Source organism: Trachemys scripta, chromosome 3 (genome assembly GCF_013100865.1).
Source record: "Trachemys scripta elegans isolate TJP31775 chromosome 3, CAS_Tse_1.0, whole genome shotgun sequence".
Classification (NCBI taxonomy): Eukaryota; Metazoa; Chordata; order Testudines; family Emydidae; genus Trachemys; species Trachemys scripta.
Window position 1 is genome coordinate 71,019,038 of NC_048300.1, and position 16,644 is coordinate 71,035,681.

Genomic DNA, 16,644 nt, shown 5'->3' on the forward strand with positions numbered 1-16,644 from the left:
CGTCGATTTCCATCCACACCTAGCCTAATTCGACATGGCCATGTCGAATTTAGCGCTACTCCCCTCGTCGGGGAGGAGTACAGAAGTCGAATTAAAGAGACCTCTATGTCGAACTAAATACCTTCGCGGTGTGGACGGGTGCAGGGTTAATTCGATGTAACGGCGCTAACTTCGACATAAACGCCTAGTGTAGACCAGGCCTCAGAGTGATTTTGGCTTCATTTCTCAGAACTTTTACTCATTTCACAAAATCATACGAGCACAAATGACATTATGTAATGTACTTCATAATACTCATAATCCAAAAGCCTGTCTTAGGCTGCTTCCATTGGAGATTTCTGCTTATGCGTTAACAAAAGTAAGTGAAAGGAAAAGTGTCATTTTTTGAAAATCTTTATAAAATACTTTTGATACGAGATATTTTCATAACAGGAAAAAGTTAAAATAAGCTTGGGAAAAAATAATGTGCCTACAAGTATTTGCACTAACACACACCTTTCAAAACTGGCCCAATGCCTGATGGCATTGGGGTGGAAGAGCCACAATAACATCTCCGCTATTGAGATCACCAGGCACTTAAGACAATCACAAAGATAGTGGCTGACAATTGCAATACTATGTACACTTTCTGCTTGCTGAACAGTGGAGCAGAATTAGCTCATAGGAGAAAAGAGACCTTTCATCAGCCCTCTTCTCTTATCAAAAGATTAATCAGTAGAGACCACCAAGAGAACAGTATTAATTGGGAAACATATGATTCCAGAAAGAAGCTTTGAGAGAGCCAAACAAGTATTTAAATTGTACTATAATGTCCTCAAATAATGACCCCAAATCAGTCATGCAGTAGAGCTATATCTGTAAAGCACGGTATTTTGAACTTTGCAATAGAATACTATAATATATTTTTGTATGGAGAGGACTTCATGTGGACAGCCAATGGCTGGCACATGTATTTAATGGGAGAAACTCATAGTTGAGTTAGACCTTTGGGGAGTTATAACAATTAACAAATCTTTAACACAGAAACTAGCTAGTTCATTGAGTGCTTTAGCCGCTAACCAAAAAAGATCATTTTATTAAGTTTCCTGAATTATGTCTATTTTAAGAGCTATGTGTTGGTGCTTGAAGTCATTTACTGTCTGATTTTGTGTATGAAATGATGATTCCTAAAAGGAAGTAATTTTTTTTCATAGGACCAGACTGATTCTTTACATAATCACATCAAATCACATTAAACAATCTTGTTGCTTTAATTAAATTGCAGTTGGCTATATTGAAAAGTATTGTTTTAAGTAGACTCCCATCCATTACAATTAAAACTGTGTTTGTTAAACTACTATAGCATCAAACAATAAATTACCGAATTAAAATATAAACATCTAAGTTGCTTTCATATAATATATACTAATGAGAAGCAAAATGCTCTGGTTGGAATTTGTGCTGACTCCATGAACACTTATTACAATATCAATCTCATTAAGTTTAACAAATCCCAGCTCTATTTGATGCTGCAAATTGCTAGAATTTTGCTAAAATTGGAGCTGTTGTGAAAGTAGGGAAACAAATGCCACCTGTATCCAAACTGGACATGTCTGCAAAACTCCTCTTGTACATGTCATATAATATAAATATCATTCATAGTACAAGACAACATTTATCTTATAATAATGGACAGTCTCTTTTGCTTGATACTCCATTATGCATCCTGAAAAACATCAGTCAATGTGTTAGTCAACTACCTGTCTGACAAAGGGTAGTTTTAATCTTTCAAGTGCACTTTTATTAGTATTATTTAAGTGGACCACTTCATTCTTGTTCTGCTTGGTTGTTTTGAGCTCGTATGATTTGTACAAACTAAACTGAAGTTCAAATTAGGGCTGTCAATTAATCACAGTTAACTCACGCGATTAACTCAAAAAATTAATCATGATTAATTGAACTTATAACAATAGAATACCAATTGAAATTTATTAAATATTTTTGGATGTTTTTCTACATTTTCAATATTGATTTCATTTACAACACAAATACAAAGTGCACAGTGCTCACTTTATATTATGAGTTTTTTATTACAAATATTTGCACTGTAAAAATGATAAACAAAAGACATAGTATTTTTCAATTCACCCATACAAGTACTGAAGTGTAATCTCTTTATAGTGAAAGTGTAACTTACAAATGCAGAACTTTTTTTGGTTACATAACTGCACTCAAAAACAAAACTTTAGCGCCTACAAGTCCACTCAATCCTACTTCTTATTCTGCCAATTGCTAAGACAAACAAGTTTGTTTACATTGACGGGAGATACTGCTGCCTGCTTCTTATTTACAATGTCACCTGAAAGCAAGAACAGGTGTTCACATGGCACTTTTGTAGCCGGCGTTGCAAAGTAGTTACATGCCAGATATGCTAAACATTCGTATGCCCCTTCATGCTTCGGCCACCATTCCAGAGGACATGCTTCCATGCTGATGTTGCTCATTACAAAATAATGTGTCAATTAAATTTGTGACTGTACTCCTTGAGGGAAGAATTGTATGTCTCCTGCTCTGTTTTACCCGCATTCTGCATATTTTTCATGTTATAGCAGTCTCACATGATGACCCAGAAGGTATTGATGTGAGATTTCTAAAAAAAGCTACAGCACTCGACCCAAGGTTTAAGAATCTGAAGTGCCGTCCAAAATCTGAGAGGGATGAGGTGTGAAGCATGCTTTCAGAAGTCTTAAAAGAGCAACACTCTCATGCGGAAACTACAGAACCCAAACCACCAAAAAAGAAAATCAACCTTCTGCTGGTGGCATCTGACTCAGATGATGAAAATGAACATGCATCAGTCCTCACTGCTTTGGATCGTTATAAAGTAGAACCCATCATCAGCATAGAAGCATGTCCTCTGGAATGGTGGTTGAAGCATGAAGGGACATGTGAATCTGTAGCGCATCTGGCACATAAATATCTTGCAACGCCAGCTACAACAGTGCTATGTGAACACCTGTTCTCACTTTCAGGTGACACTGTAAACAAGAAGCAGGCAGCATAATCTCCTGCAAATTGTAACCAACCTTGTTTGTCTGAGTGATTGACTGACTAAGATGCAGGACTGAGTGGACTTGTAGGCTCTAAAGTTTTACATTGTTTTATTTTTGAATGCAGTTTTTTTAAACATAATTTAACATTTGTAAGTCCTACTTCGTGATAAAGATGTTGCACTACAGTACTTGTATGAGGTGAATTGATTTTTTTTTTGTTTTTTTTTTACAGTGCAAATATTTGTAATAAAAAATAAAGAGAGTGTTCTATTGTTGTTTAACAGCGTGATTAATTAATTTTTTAAGCGCTTAACAGCCCTAGTTTAAATTCTTTATTCGGATTGCAGTCAAAGTTGGGTCCTAAGCACATAAACTGGCCTGTGAAAATTTAGCTTGTAGTAAATGGTAATACCATTGAATGTGGTACATTAGAAATATTGGTACATTGAAGCCAATATATTTTGCTGAACCAATCCATATTTTGAAACCCAAATATGCGTATGTATATTTTATCTATTTATTCATGTATTCCTAATAAATTTCAGGTTCCCTCTGGACCTGCTCTGGTCATTACGCTAGTTGCCCGTTTTCTTGGGGGACTGGAAAGGAATTTTTCCCACACCGCCAGATGGCCAAAGTGGAGGGGGTTTTTTTGTTTGTTTTTTTGCTTCCCCACAGCAGATCTGGGACCTAGGTAGGGGGGATGGAATGGGGGGATTAGGTTATAATGTTACAACTTAGTATGTAAAACTTGGGCAGATGTCCAATGTGGGTACTCAGTATCGAAGGGATACAGTTGTCAGATAAAATGGATTGGAAAAGGATTTGAAGGAAAGCATCCTTTAAAGAAACTGAGTTGGGGAGCAAGGGCTTGGGTCTCCTACATCTCATCAGTGGGGAGAAGACCACCCTCCTTTAATATCACCCCTTTTTCTCCTCATATAAGGAGAGGGCGATGGCAGTGTGGTAACTGGTATCTGGCTGGGTATTATTTGGAAACGATTAAAGAAAGGATAATGACCTGCAGTATACAATTTGTTGCCGGGTACTCCCACATATTTTAAGTGAATAAAGGAGAGGCCTAATGAAACCACATCGACTGCCTCCTGTCATTCTTCTGGCATGACCAGACAATGATACTATAAAACACATGCACTTTGTTCCCAAAAAACCACACTGTATACGTGAAATATTATATTATTTATGCCAGGGCAGACGTAATTGTACATGTTTATATAGGTGCATTTGAATCCTTTTTATTCAGTTTTTAAAATGTGGATTCAGCCAAAAACCAAAAGGGCAGTGAGATGTTTTTAATTTCACTAGGGCAACAGCTTGATGATTCATATGATTCACAAACCCAAATTGATAGTCATGCTTATGCTTTTGGTTTAATTTAAAATGTACAATTTATGCTATGGTTTTTAGAGATAATCAGTGCATTGAAGCAAACTGAATATCAACAGATATATTATTGAAACAGCTTTTGTTTGCTTATTTATTAAATATCAGCACAAGGACAATTTTGGCACTTTGAAACCTTTTTTATTTCAAAAATACAAATTGGACTATTTTAAGAATGAAAGTCAAGCATTGAAAGTAAATGTAATTTATTTTGTCACTTATTTCTCTCTCTCTCTCTCTCTCTCTCTCAGAACAGCTGCTGGTTTATGGACGGAAGAGATCCTTATTTTTCTTTCTGATTGTAGCTATAAATTCTGATACTAGACAGAAGAATCCAGTCACCCAAACGGCCCACCACACTGAGCAAAGCAAATGCCGCTCTGTTCCAGAGAATGACAAACTATTTATTAACTTATATATGTGAATAAGAAGAGAAAACATGAAAAAAAGAAAACAGGTGGGAGGAAAAATTTCTCGTTAATGACAATCTGCTGAAATCCCTTTCAGGCTTATCTACTAGTAGTGAGGATTATCTACTCCTAATGCAACACTAGATATAATAAAGAAAACACAGTGTCCTGTTTCAGCACTGATGCAAAGGGAAATTGCAGGTCTTTGAGCTAAATAAAAGCATTTATAATATATCTACTGCTGCAGCAACTTGTATAGATAAAGCCCCTTTATTTATGGAATTCATAGGTCCTGTAAGTTTGCTATACCAAAAACAATACTATATCACAATATGGCTAAATTTAGTGCCTTGCATGGTGTCAAGTTGCATCAAGTTGCATCTGAAGAAGTGAGGGTTTTTTTACCCACGAAAGCTTATGCCCAAATAAATCTGTTAGTCTTTAAAGTGCCACCGGACTCCTTGTTATATCACAATAGTGTCTCTCCACAAAGGCCTCATGCTTCTGTATAGGTTTGATAATCAGAATTAGAACAACAACAACAACAGACCTCCTGTTACTTCTTTCAACTAGGATTTCATTTAATATGGAGAATGCAGCCGTTTTTCCTCTTACCTTTAATGGGCACATGCCAAAAGACTGTTCACAATCAAAGACATTTTTCAGTATGCTGATGGTACAGTAATCCTTTACTTACACAGGTCAGCTACCATGGTACAGTACTAAAATTGTCAGATGAAATGGTCAGAATTACCCAGTGGCTTGAAAAAATCAGCTTACTTCAAATCTAATCTGGAGACAGTATACAGATAGCCGTGTGTTACAGAAACTGCGAATATTACAGAACAACACTGAGAAAGGAAAACACTGAACCACCAACCACAACACTACATAAAATGTTTCTTTTTAAATTAAAATAAAGGTACACATTCACTGTAATGCCAGATTAAATAGAAAGCTTGGGAAAACTGACTTGATAAAACAAATAGCTAGATGAGTAAGATGAGAACAGTTTGGTTGCAACCTAGTTAAAATTTCCATTTAAGAAAAGGGTTAAGAAAGAACAGCTGATTTTTTTTTAACTTGCAGTTTTCCTGCATGTTTAAGTTAATAAGAGGGGATGTATGTACTACGTGTGTGGTTTTTAAGCAATAGTGCCAGAGCCCAAACAAAGCTCCTTAGGAAAGACTTAAATGAACCACAGGGTGCACCAACATCTAAATGAACCCTTAAACTACAACAGAGTCTTGAGGGCAGAAGAACAAATAATCCACAGCAGCTAATTTCTGGGTTCTCTTAGAAAGATAAGAACAGGATGACATGGATGATATTCCATCCAGCCCTGCTAGAGTCCACAAGAGAATAAAAAAAAAAAAATCTCATGAACAAAAGGAGCTGAAAGGCATAGACTCTTTAGGTTTCGTCAACTGCCAATGCCTATAAACCAACAGACTGAGGTCAAGGGAATCTGAAGATTAAAGAAACTGTCAGAATTCTGCTGCCATCACCTTCTTTAGATTTCAGATAGAAATTATTTCTTGGAATAGGGGTAGAGGGAAGAGTTCCCAGTACTTTCTAATCCCAAAATCTATTATCAATTTATCCTGCACATCACTGAAAAAGCACCTCTATTATCTGTTAGGAGAGGGAATCTAACTTTTGTTCCAGTTAGAGTAGTGCATAACCTGGCTTTGTGAAATGTTTCCCTTCCTGAAATGCACAGTTTTGTATTCACTCCTGGTTTCATCACTTGGGAAAAGTTGTGGTTTTTGAAAGCGCATGGTTTCAGTAGCTATTAATGAAGTAATAGAAAAAGACAACTAATTCCACTATTACCATCTTAGCATAAAATAGCAATCAACAACAGCGAAGCAATGGTTACTTTTCACATTACATTTACTTTAATTCATTCTTTTGCATGGGAAAAGAATAAAGAGTGAAAAAGCAAATTAAAATGCCTGGTATTTAATGAGATCAATATAAATAATTTGGAAACAGGATCATAGCATTTGAGAACCAAAGCTGGAGGAGATACAGTGTGAATAAAAATGGGGTAAGCATTTTCCTATCCTCTCTTGGAAAACCAACTTTAAGCAGAGAAATCAGCCTAAGCAAAAAGCACACCTAAATCTTTCCATTTGTTTCCAGAACTCCAATGTAAGCAATACCATGATGTAACAGTCAGCTAGAAAAGTATTCTGGATAATCGCATACATTACCAGAGACCAGCCCTGCAAAAATGGTCATGTGGATACTCATTATTATTTGGAGTCTCATTGGAGTCAGTGGTTAGATATAAATAGATACCACAAACTTCACAGCATCCTCCCTACTTATTAGAGGAATACTTTAAATAGTGCAAATATCATGGTAATATATTTAGTTATCTAAACCATTCCCTAGTCCATTCCCTAGCAAGTTGTGAAGGACTGGGCTTCTGAGCCCTGATCTGGATCAGACTAAAGTCAATGCCAAAACTTTGATGGTGGGATTTGGTCTCTAATTAGCACAGCCAAGGGTCCCACTTTGCTAGTTATGGACTTAATCCTGCATACTTTACACAGGCAATAGTACCGCTGAAATCTGAATGCCAGGGTTCAGTACAGATAGTTTACAGCATGTATAGATGTTTGTCGTATGTCAACAAAACAGCACACAACTGGTGGTAAATCACCACCAACAGAAATTGGTCCAATAAAAGATATTACTTCACCCACCTTGTCTGTCTAATATGCTGGGACTGACTTGACTACAACACCACTGCATACCTGGTAAATAACTGACCTATGTTGTTTCCCTGACAGGCAGAAAGAAGCAAAATGCAGAAAAAAGAAAATCTCCCCACAGTCTCTGCAAAGAAATCCTGACAAAATTCAGTCTCTTATGTGGAAACTTGTATTAAAATATTCATCTTACAACTTGTACTGGTTCTGCAGATATTCATCAGAGAGAGAGAGAGAGAGAGGTGGTGAAGAAATGCTGGTTTGGTACTGCAGGCTTTTTAAAATAAAAAATAAAGATAATTAGCAGACCTCACATAACAAGTCAAGATTCGGAGTCAAAAAGAATAGAGTGGAGAATGAAATGCTTTCCAAAAAGCATCTGAATTGTTTGTGTAAGCATAGCACATTCAAACAAATCAGATGCAGGTATCATTCCTTTCACTTTGGGTTCCGGAATGAACTGATGCTCACCACTAGAATTTGTGCAGAAATTGTATTCACCAACCTCCTCCCCCCAAACTACCAACCTGAAGTCAATCCTGCATTCATTACATATTTTAGGATTTTAGCTAGGCCAGGAATGCTGCAGATGCCCCCTTGTTATCTCTAGGCTGCATAAAGGAAATGGTGGCACAGCAGTGAATTATTATGTTCTGCAATTTGCCTTCTCTAAAGAGTGCTGTGCAATTATGCCATTTCAGGAACAGCACAGGGAAGGAATCGTGCCTCAGAGAAGCATAATTCCTCCTTTGCTCCCAGGGATGTAGTAATCAGCCACTGATCCCTTACACTGCTCTACAGCCAAAATGCTTCTGAAATAAATGTAGTCCAACTTTACTAATTCTGGGTCACTGAGAACGAAAATGATGCTTAAAATTGTTGATTTGCTCTAGTTTTCAAGATATGCTATTGGGTCAGTATATACGACCCTTGACTTGGGAATGGCGGAGGATAAGTGAGTTATAAAGGGAAGGGATCTCAATTTAAACCAGAAATGACTCAAATACATCTTTGACTGGATCTATGAATAAATCTATGACTGGGTTTGGNGAAACAGTAGCCAATCAGTTGTTTTAATTGTCATATTTGAATTCAGCACATCAAAATATATAATAAATAGCACATTTTATCTCTGAAGCAGACGACTTCTCAAAAATTGTAGACCAGTGTTATTCATTGAAACAAACACAATAGTACTCTTCAGACCAAACCAAAAGCTTTTTTTAAAACATAAAAGGGGATTAATTTGGGGTTAGTGGCTGATTTAGCTGACTCTGGAGTGGGAATAGGTCCCCGACATGGGATTGTCCAGCTTCTATTGTAAAAGCTGTTTCAGCTTCTGTGAGCTTTTCACATGCTTAGATTATCTCCAAACATAGCCATATTGCAATGCTGTGAATATTACATAAGGCTTGGTATTATAAATTGATTACCTTCCATGCCATGAAGAATGAAAACCTTTTGGGGTTTATTCTGTCACAGCCTCTTGCAGTAGGGAAAAAAAGATGTGGGGAGGAGACTTTTTAAAATTTTTTTACATCTTACCGAGGAGTACCAAAATTCTCTCACTACAAAATCCAATACCCTCTTCCAGAAATGTATTAAGATACCTTCCTAGGTTCTTACTATTCTTTCAAGCCTCTGCATCAGAAAGCAGAGTGGAATTCCCTTAAGTGAGGGAGATACGTGTAGTGATTAAAACATGGAGCTGGAAGTCACCTCTATCATTCATCTCATGACCATCAGCAGCTTATTTAACTGAAATTATGTCTGCACAGGAGCTGGGAGGTGTGATTCCCAGTTTGGGCAGATATACAGGCCCTAGCTCTGTTCGAGCTAGCGTGCTAAAAATAGCAGCATGGCTTTGGCAACATGGGCAGCAGCCAGGGCCAGCTCCAGCTTTTCTGCCACCCCAAGCAGCAGCAGCAAAAAAAAAAAAAGACGACGACGAGCGGCGGCACTTCGGCAGCAGCTAAATCACGGTGCTTCTTTGGTGGCAGTTCGGCAGCGGGTCCTCCCTCTCTTCCTCTTCAGCGGCAATTCGGCAGCAACTCAAAGAGGAAGAGCGGGAATGAGGGACCCGCCGCCAAGACCAGGACGTGCCACCCTGATACCGGATGAAGTGCCGCCCCTTTGAATTGGCCTACGCTTCCTACGCTGGTGCCTGGAGCCAGCCCTGGCAGCAGCTTGGGCTACATTGCCTGAGTACAATCCAGCCCAACTCAGGAGTCTAGCACGAGCCATTACTCGTGATGCTGCGGCCACATTGTTATTTTTAGTGCATCTGTCCTGCACAACAACCTCTCGGCTGTTGTGCAGACATACCCTACATCTCTTTTTGCCTTAGTTTTACCATCTGTAAAATGAGGACAGCAATGCTTACTCCAGGTTTTTAATGCGATTCCTGGATGAGAGTTATTAGTGTACTTTGCGCAAGTATAGCTTTACCCTGAAAGAAGCAATATGTGAATTTTGGAATAGCTGGAATGAGAGAGTAAGGAGCTCTCAACCCAAAAAAGAAAAAAAGAAAAAAAAAGCCCGTCCTTCTGTCCTTTTGAGATTATGTATTGGCATGGTCAAAAATTCCAGTCCCATAAACCAGAATATTTATGATGGGGAAAGACAGGGCAATGGGCAGTCTTCTCTGATACAAGAGTATTAATTTTATTCAAGGCTTTAAATAATATTAAGAATAAGACAATAAGAAATGGAGAATGCCAGGCAAATTGAGCTGTAACAATGCACTGAATAAAAAGAGCCAGAATACTAAATAGGAACGTGTTTAAGAAAGGAGCTTTAATGCAACAAACATATTTTTGATTATATGCAAAATGAAAGATAAAAGATTAAATAGATAGCAAAATGCTTCCAATTAATAAAAATAATGTAGTGTTAGAACTTAAATAAAGTGTTTTCCCCAGGGAGGGAGGCTCTCTGGACTATTCTATTTAACTTAAGACAATTAAAATGATAAAGGAAATGGTATTGTAACCCCCAAGGGAAACCTATTTTATTTATAAGGTACTTCCTTTGAAGTAGTTATGAAAATTATGCTGTTCCTGCAGCCTATATCTCAAATACCACATTCTCCTGTGAAGTGGTCAGTCCTCACAGGTTAAGCAGGATTAGTACATGAATTCGAAACTTCCAAAAGGGCTACAGGAAGTTGAAATTATAATTCAAAGAGGCAGTACTCTTCTTTCCACATACTGAAACTATGCAACTGAATAGAACAGGGTTTACTGTGTTGCTAAAACTGCTGTTTTTCCGATTTAATGGAATACCTACTAGTTCCAATCATTTAAGATTCCATGATACACACTGAGTAAGAATAAGGATGTTAAAACATTGCTCTGGGAAAATTCCAGTTAAGGGTAATGTGTTCTGCCTACTTCAATTCAAATGTATCAGCATTTTCATAATCTACCTAAACAGATGATGCTGGCCACAAATCTCTTTAGAATACCAATGTATGGATACCACAAAAAGTACATTTGTCTCAAGATGCTCCATAATACTTACAGTTACTACTTTGTGTTCTTTTACCTCAAAATGTAAGTCATCTAAATTAGTTTCTTATGAAGTCATATCCCTGCTTTCTGAACACCTCACACTAATGACAGCTTCTGCCTGAACCAAATGAAATAACCAAAGATGGATACAAACCCAAAGGAAATTAATTTCAAGTCAAGCATCATCTTTATCAAGCACAATAGTTTCCTAAACATCCCAGATGGGTCACTATCCTTATACTCCAGTCCAGACATGCAAACATAATGGTTCCAGTTCTGATGTTCCTACTCAAATGAAGCCAAATAGGAGTTTTGTCCAAGTAAGGACTAAACAAAAAAAAAGCAATTAAGATCTATAGGATTTGGCCCAACAAACAGCTACTTTCACTGCAACAAATAACAGTGTAATCTCATAATAATCATATATACAAATTACATAATAATATAAATTGGATAATTCTTCCTTAACACTGTAAACTCATATGGCCTAACTTATTATTAACATGCCATAAAATGTATTAGTTGTTGATGAGCAAAACTACCAGGAGAAAAAATAAAAAGTATGTTGCCTCACTGACTTTTACAATTCTCAGTAGATGCATTTTAAATGTATTTGAAAAAGAAAAGAGAAGATTTTTTGCTTATATGGAACAAAATTAATTGTACAAATAAATATTAAAAGTATTAAAATACTTTTAAAAAAATAACATGAACATGTTATCAACTTTCTAAAGATATAGCTTAGTTCTGGTCCTTCTCTTCCCCTTTATAGCTCAGGGATTCATAAGAATGACATCACTTTTGTTATTCTTCCTCTTATTTATTTGTAATAGAAATTGATATTATGTACAATAAACCTTAACAGATTCATCCAAAGCGCCTAAAGTATAGACAGTATTTGTGATAAGGCAGAATGAAAATGTCTTAATAATCATTACATCTAAACTTGAAGAGAGAATTTGAGATTCAGACATACCAAATGGTAAAACTAATGAAACTGTGTGTGTCAAATGATTTTGTTTATCTTGCTTTTTACTTAATGCAATGAGTGCTGGTGAGCTGACAAATTCTGTCTGATGTGCTGCACTTTTGTAAGGAGTACAACACATTATTTTATTATTTCCTTATACATGTAATCCATTAAAAGCAATACATTTTCCATTATTTTGCACTAATGGTATCTGCTTTTTATCTAATTTACAGTCAGAAGAATTACTACTTGCTTCTGGCTTTCTGAAAGATTTGTTGACTTATACATCTCTACTAACTGGACAACATGGTTTCATGCCTTAGCCCTTTAAATTTTGCTTCGATTTTGGTTTTTCTACTGTCTTCATAATGACCTGCCAGAAAGAGGGAGAGATGCGAGTTGCATGAAACTAACAGGAATGTGCTATATAAGTTCAGCTGTGGCTTGCATCTATAACATTCTCTTTACACTGAAAATATTCACAGTTCAGAACAAGTTCAGTCACAGTTTTCTGAATCTAGGCAGCATATTTTTTTAGACCACACACATGGGTGAAAGTGATGTCACTGAAACCCAGAGGAAAGGGAGATTTGTTCTTTTTCAAATTCCCTGCATGCCCACCTTCCTCTGAGATCACTGTCCTGTCCAGCTATTATTAAGGTCAATAAAAGGCTTGTGGATATCATCAAGAGACAATCTGAGCTTCGCCTCACTCACTCACAAGGAAAGCCAGCCCCTTTATGATTGGGGGCAAATGATCTTGCCATCAAAAGAAAAAATGTAAAATTTAATTACATTAATAAAATTAATAAATTTAAGTGTAATTTAAAAAGGATATCAACACAGAACAACTAATGTTGATCAGTGAATAGATTAAAAGAAAGATAAAGGAATGTATGTATGTAAACACACAAAATATAGTTGCCACTGCTGTTGAAACTTTACATATAAGAAAAAATCTCACTAATGCTGACAAATAGATTGATATAATTTTGACCAGCTAGCAGCCCAAAACAATTGTAATGTAGGGATGCCAGCTGTGCTACTGTATGCAAGATACCATGCCCTAATTTCAAGATGTGGAAGCAAGGGGTAAGCCCTGCTTCAGGATTCATTTCAGCAGCTTATTGCTAGTGTTGAAACCACAAGATTTAGCCGATGTGCCATCAACATGCTTTCATGCTACAGCTTGGTCAGATGCTTTCTCCAAACTGAATGCAGTGGCTAGAATCTTACACATTTCACAAAATAGTCATAGTATATTATCAGTGCTGTAGTTCTCAATGCAGGTATGTGAGGGAGGAACCTTTTTACATGTAAAAAAAGGGTGTGTATTTGCATACAAGCTTTTAAGACACTGCTATATTTGTCACATAGCACAATTCCACAATATCAGCATTATCAAGGGGAAGTTTTACAGAAAGCCCTGGCGAATAACAGAAAGAATACCAAAAACATAGATGTGAACTCTGCAATTCAGGTTCACCTTAATAGCCAGAGGAGTTTATTTAAATATTCCTGCTACTGATGCAAAAAGAAAGAGACATCTTGGGGCAAAAAAGCAAACACAGTATGCTAAGATATACTGTTCCAATTTATTCAGGACAACCCAGTCCTTTGTCCATCTATATTCGCAACACTAGGAGTTGACTTGCTGAAGGTATACCAGATTAAGGCTCCCAGCTGGGAAGGGTAACTGCATGGGGAAATCCTTGCATCCAGTTCATTTCAGTATCAAGGCCTGAATCTCTTATATTTCCAACCTCACTCTACTTCTGACCTAAACAATCAAATCAACTCTGCTGCGGGGAAGTCCTGTAGATGAACTATGGAGCTAAACTTAACCTGATTTGGCGGGTAGAGATCGATATTCTGGGATCGATTTATTGCGTCTCATCTGGACGCGATAAATCGATCCCAGAAGTGCTCCCCCATCGACTGCGGAACTCCTGCTCACTGAGAGGAGGAAGCGCTGTCGACGGGGGAGCTTGCCTGCGCCACGTGGACCCGCAGTAAGTAAACTTAGTTCGATCTAGGAAACGTCGACTTCAGCTACGCTATTCTCGTAGCTGAAGTTGCGTTTCCTACATCGATCCCCTGCCCCAGTGTTGACCAAGCCTTAGATTTGATTGAATTTAGAGGCAGCATTATAAATTAGCCCTGTAAAGTACTCTAGCAAGGCTTACACAAAAGTTCAAAATTAATTAGTAGAATGCAATGGAGGAATTTTCTACAATAAACTTCCCCCCACTTATCAACATTACCATTGTACTTTGCTCTTCTCAGAGAAGACCTGGCAGGAGGCCCAGAGGGACATGCAAGTATGTATTCAAGATGATATCCATAATACTATGTGGTAAGGCAGCCTGTCTCAAAGTTAGGGTGAATGATCAAATGTTCCCACGAATTCCAAATGAGCCTTACTTCTCAGAACAAACAATATTTTCTGGACAATTATTTGTTTACTGAAAATCAAATAAAATGAATACACATATTTTGAGTTTATTACCTACGTAGTCCAGCTAGGAACATCAAAGTGTTTGTTTGGATCAGGCACTGTGCAGTTCTGCAGACTCTTCTTTTGGAAATAAAACCAGTCCTGTGTCAGCACATAGGCTGAAAACAAAACAGACAAAGAGGGAAAATTAATAAAATACACACCAGATGCAGAAAACAACAGCATAGGTGAAGTTTGGCTATGACCCTAAAACTAACCTTACTAATACTTAGTACTTACATAGTGATTTATGCACCTGATTCTGATATCGCTTTCAACAGTTTTATACCAGAGGCATCCATTGAGCTAGATTCTCTAGTGTATAAAGACAGCTTTGAGCTACTCTACTAACACAAAGTTGTTCTAAAGCTGGTTTACCGAATCTCAGCATGGCAAGGTCCTTGGATCACAAATTGCTACCAGAGCATTGCCAGCATATGCCTCAGTCTTCAGCTCCCTGCAGCTTGTGCATGGGATATACCCCAGAGAAATGGGTGTCCCAAAGTGTCTGTGTATGATTTCTGATTGCTGTAACAGGCCATTGGCTGCTGGCACAAGTATAGAGTGATTGCTTTAACCTGTACCAGTGTATATCAGTCCCAGCTGACAATCTAGTACATTGATTACTCCTGCTTTACACTGGTGTGAAATAGATCAGAAACAGGCCTACATCTACATGTTTGAATTGTGCTAGGAACATTTGCTAACTAATACTTACAATGGCCCTGTGGGGCACGCGAGAAAGTGTCCCCATTTTACAGATGGTGAAATGATCTAGGTCACAGCCACCAGAGTACTTTGTGCACCTCATAAACATCAACGTATTTATCCTCAACACACCCCCTTGAGATAGAAAAATATTATCCCCATTTTACTGTTGGAGAACTGAGGCACAGATTCATTTACTTGCTCAAGACAGTCTGAACCATAAGACCATCTTCCTACAGAGGCGCAGAGAGGTGAAGCTGACTCAGTGGCAGACCGAGTGGCCACAGACAGAATTTAGACCCCCAACTCTGGACTCTTCCTCCAAACCTCACTTCACTGCCTTTGGAACTTGCTGCTTAGAAAAGTTGGGATTTATTATGAATTTTCACATATCAAATGAAAGAAAGCAATGAACTCCATGCATTATATCTCACAGAAGTGTCTAGTTTCATATCTCTTTATAAAACTGAAAAACAAAAAATATTTAAAAACCCTCAGAAATATCATATATAGATCACCACTGACAAAGAGTAAAATCTCTGAAGTAAGTAGTGCAGCAGCAGGAATACCCACTGGCTAACACCTTCCATTTTATAATGTATAATTAGTACAAATTGGAATTGCGTGTCATCATTATCCCATTTATCACACAGCAGTGCAGGCTAAGATTTTAATAACCCAGTCTGTAACTTTTCCATAGAAATATGATTCCAATCAGATGCTCTGTGTGCTGGCTCACTGCCTCTTCCCCCACTCCTTTGGCACAGCAACAGAACTCAGTTCTTATTGTTGCAATATGGGGAAAGTCAGACAACAGAGAGATCATTGGGTTTATTGGACAATCAACTTCTGTGGAAGAGTTACTGAAGAATTATAGAACAGTGATTGAGATTACAATCTGCTCTTCCTTTGGAGGAAGAAGTTAATAATGTCGCACATTTACTGTATATGCCAGTAGCAGCTCCCATCATACAGAACTTAAACTAATACATAAACTAATCACAGGAATCTCTTCACCTACCAGTCAAACCTAGCATCTGTTGGGAGGGAGATGCTCCTGTTTAACCATGCACAGCAAAGCAGTGTAATATTTTAGGGATGGGAGTGAAGATGAAGACCCTTATTCAACTAAAACAGAGGGGGTGATTTTAAGGAAAGAGAAGGGAATTATATAAAATGGGATTTCACCGGGAAGCCAGAATTTATATTCCCTGCCTTGCAAAGAGTACTGTGTAATCATTGATAACTAGTAGTCTGGACCTCAGTTTTACATCTCATTTCATGAGAGAACTTTCAGTAGGCACTTTTTAACACAACTTTAGCATTAATTCAACACTCAGATGGAAATGTGACACCTAGTGAATAGCCTGCTTCACTCCCTGAAGCAG

At 37.6% G+C, this 16,644-nt stretch overlaps 1 protein-coding gene across 1 annotated transcript in view; it reads right to left on the reverse strand.

Annotated features, from left to right (window-relative positions):
• CHRM3 (cholinergic receptor muscarinic 3) overlaps positions 1 to 16,644 on the reverse strand; it is a 351,758-nt gene that overhangs the window by 180,234 nt on the left and 154,880 nt on the right. The window contains exon 3 of the mRNA XM_034765036.1: positions 14,561 to 14,667. Coding sequence (XP_034620927.1) covers positions 14,561 to 14,583 — 23 coding nt within the window. The 5' untranslated portion in view covers positions 14,584 to 14,667. The remainder of the gene's footprint in view (positions 1 to 14,560; positions 14,668 to 16,644) is intronic.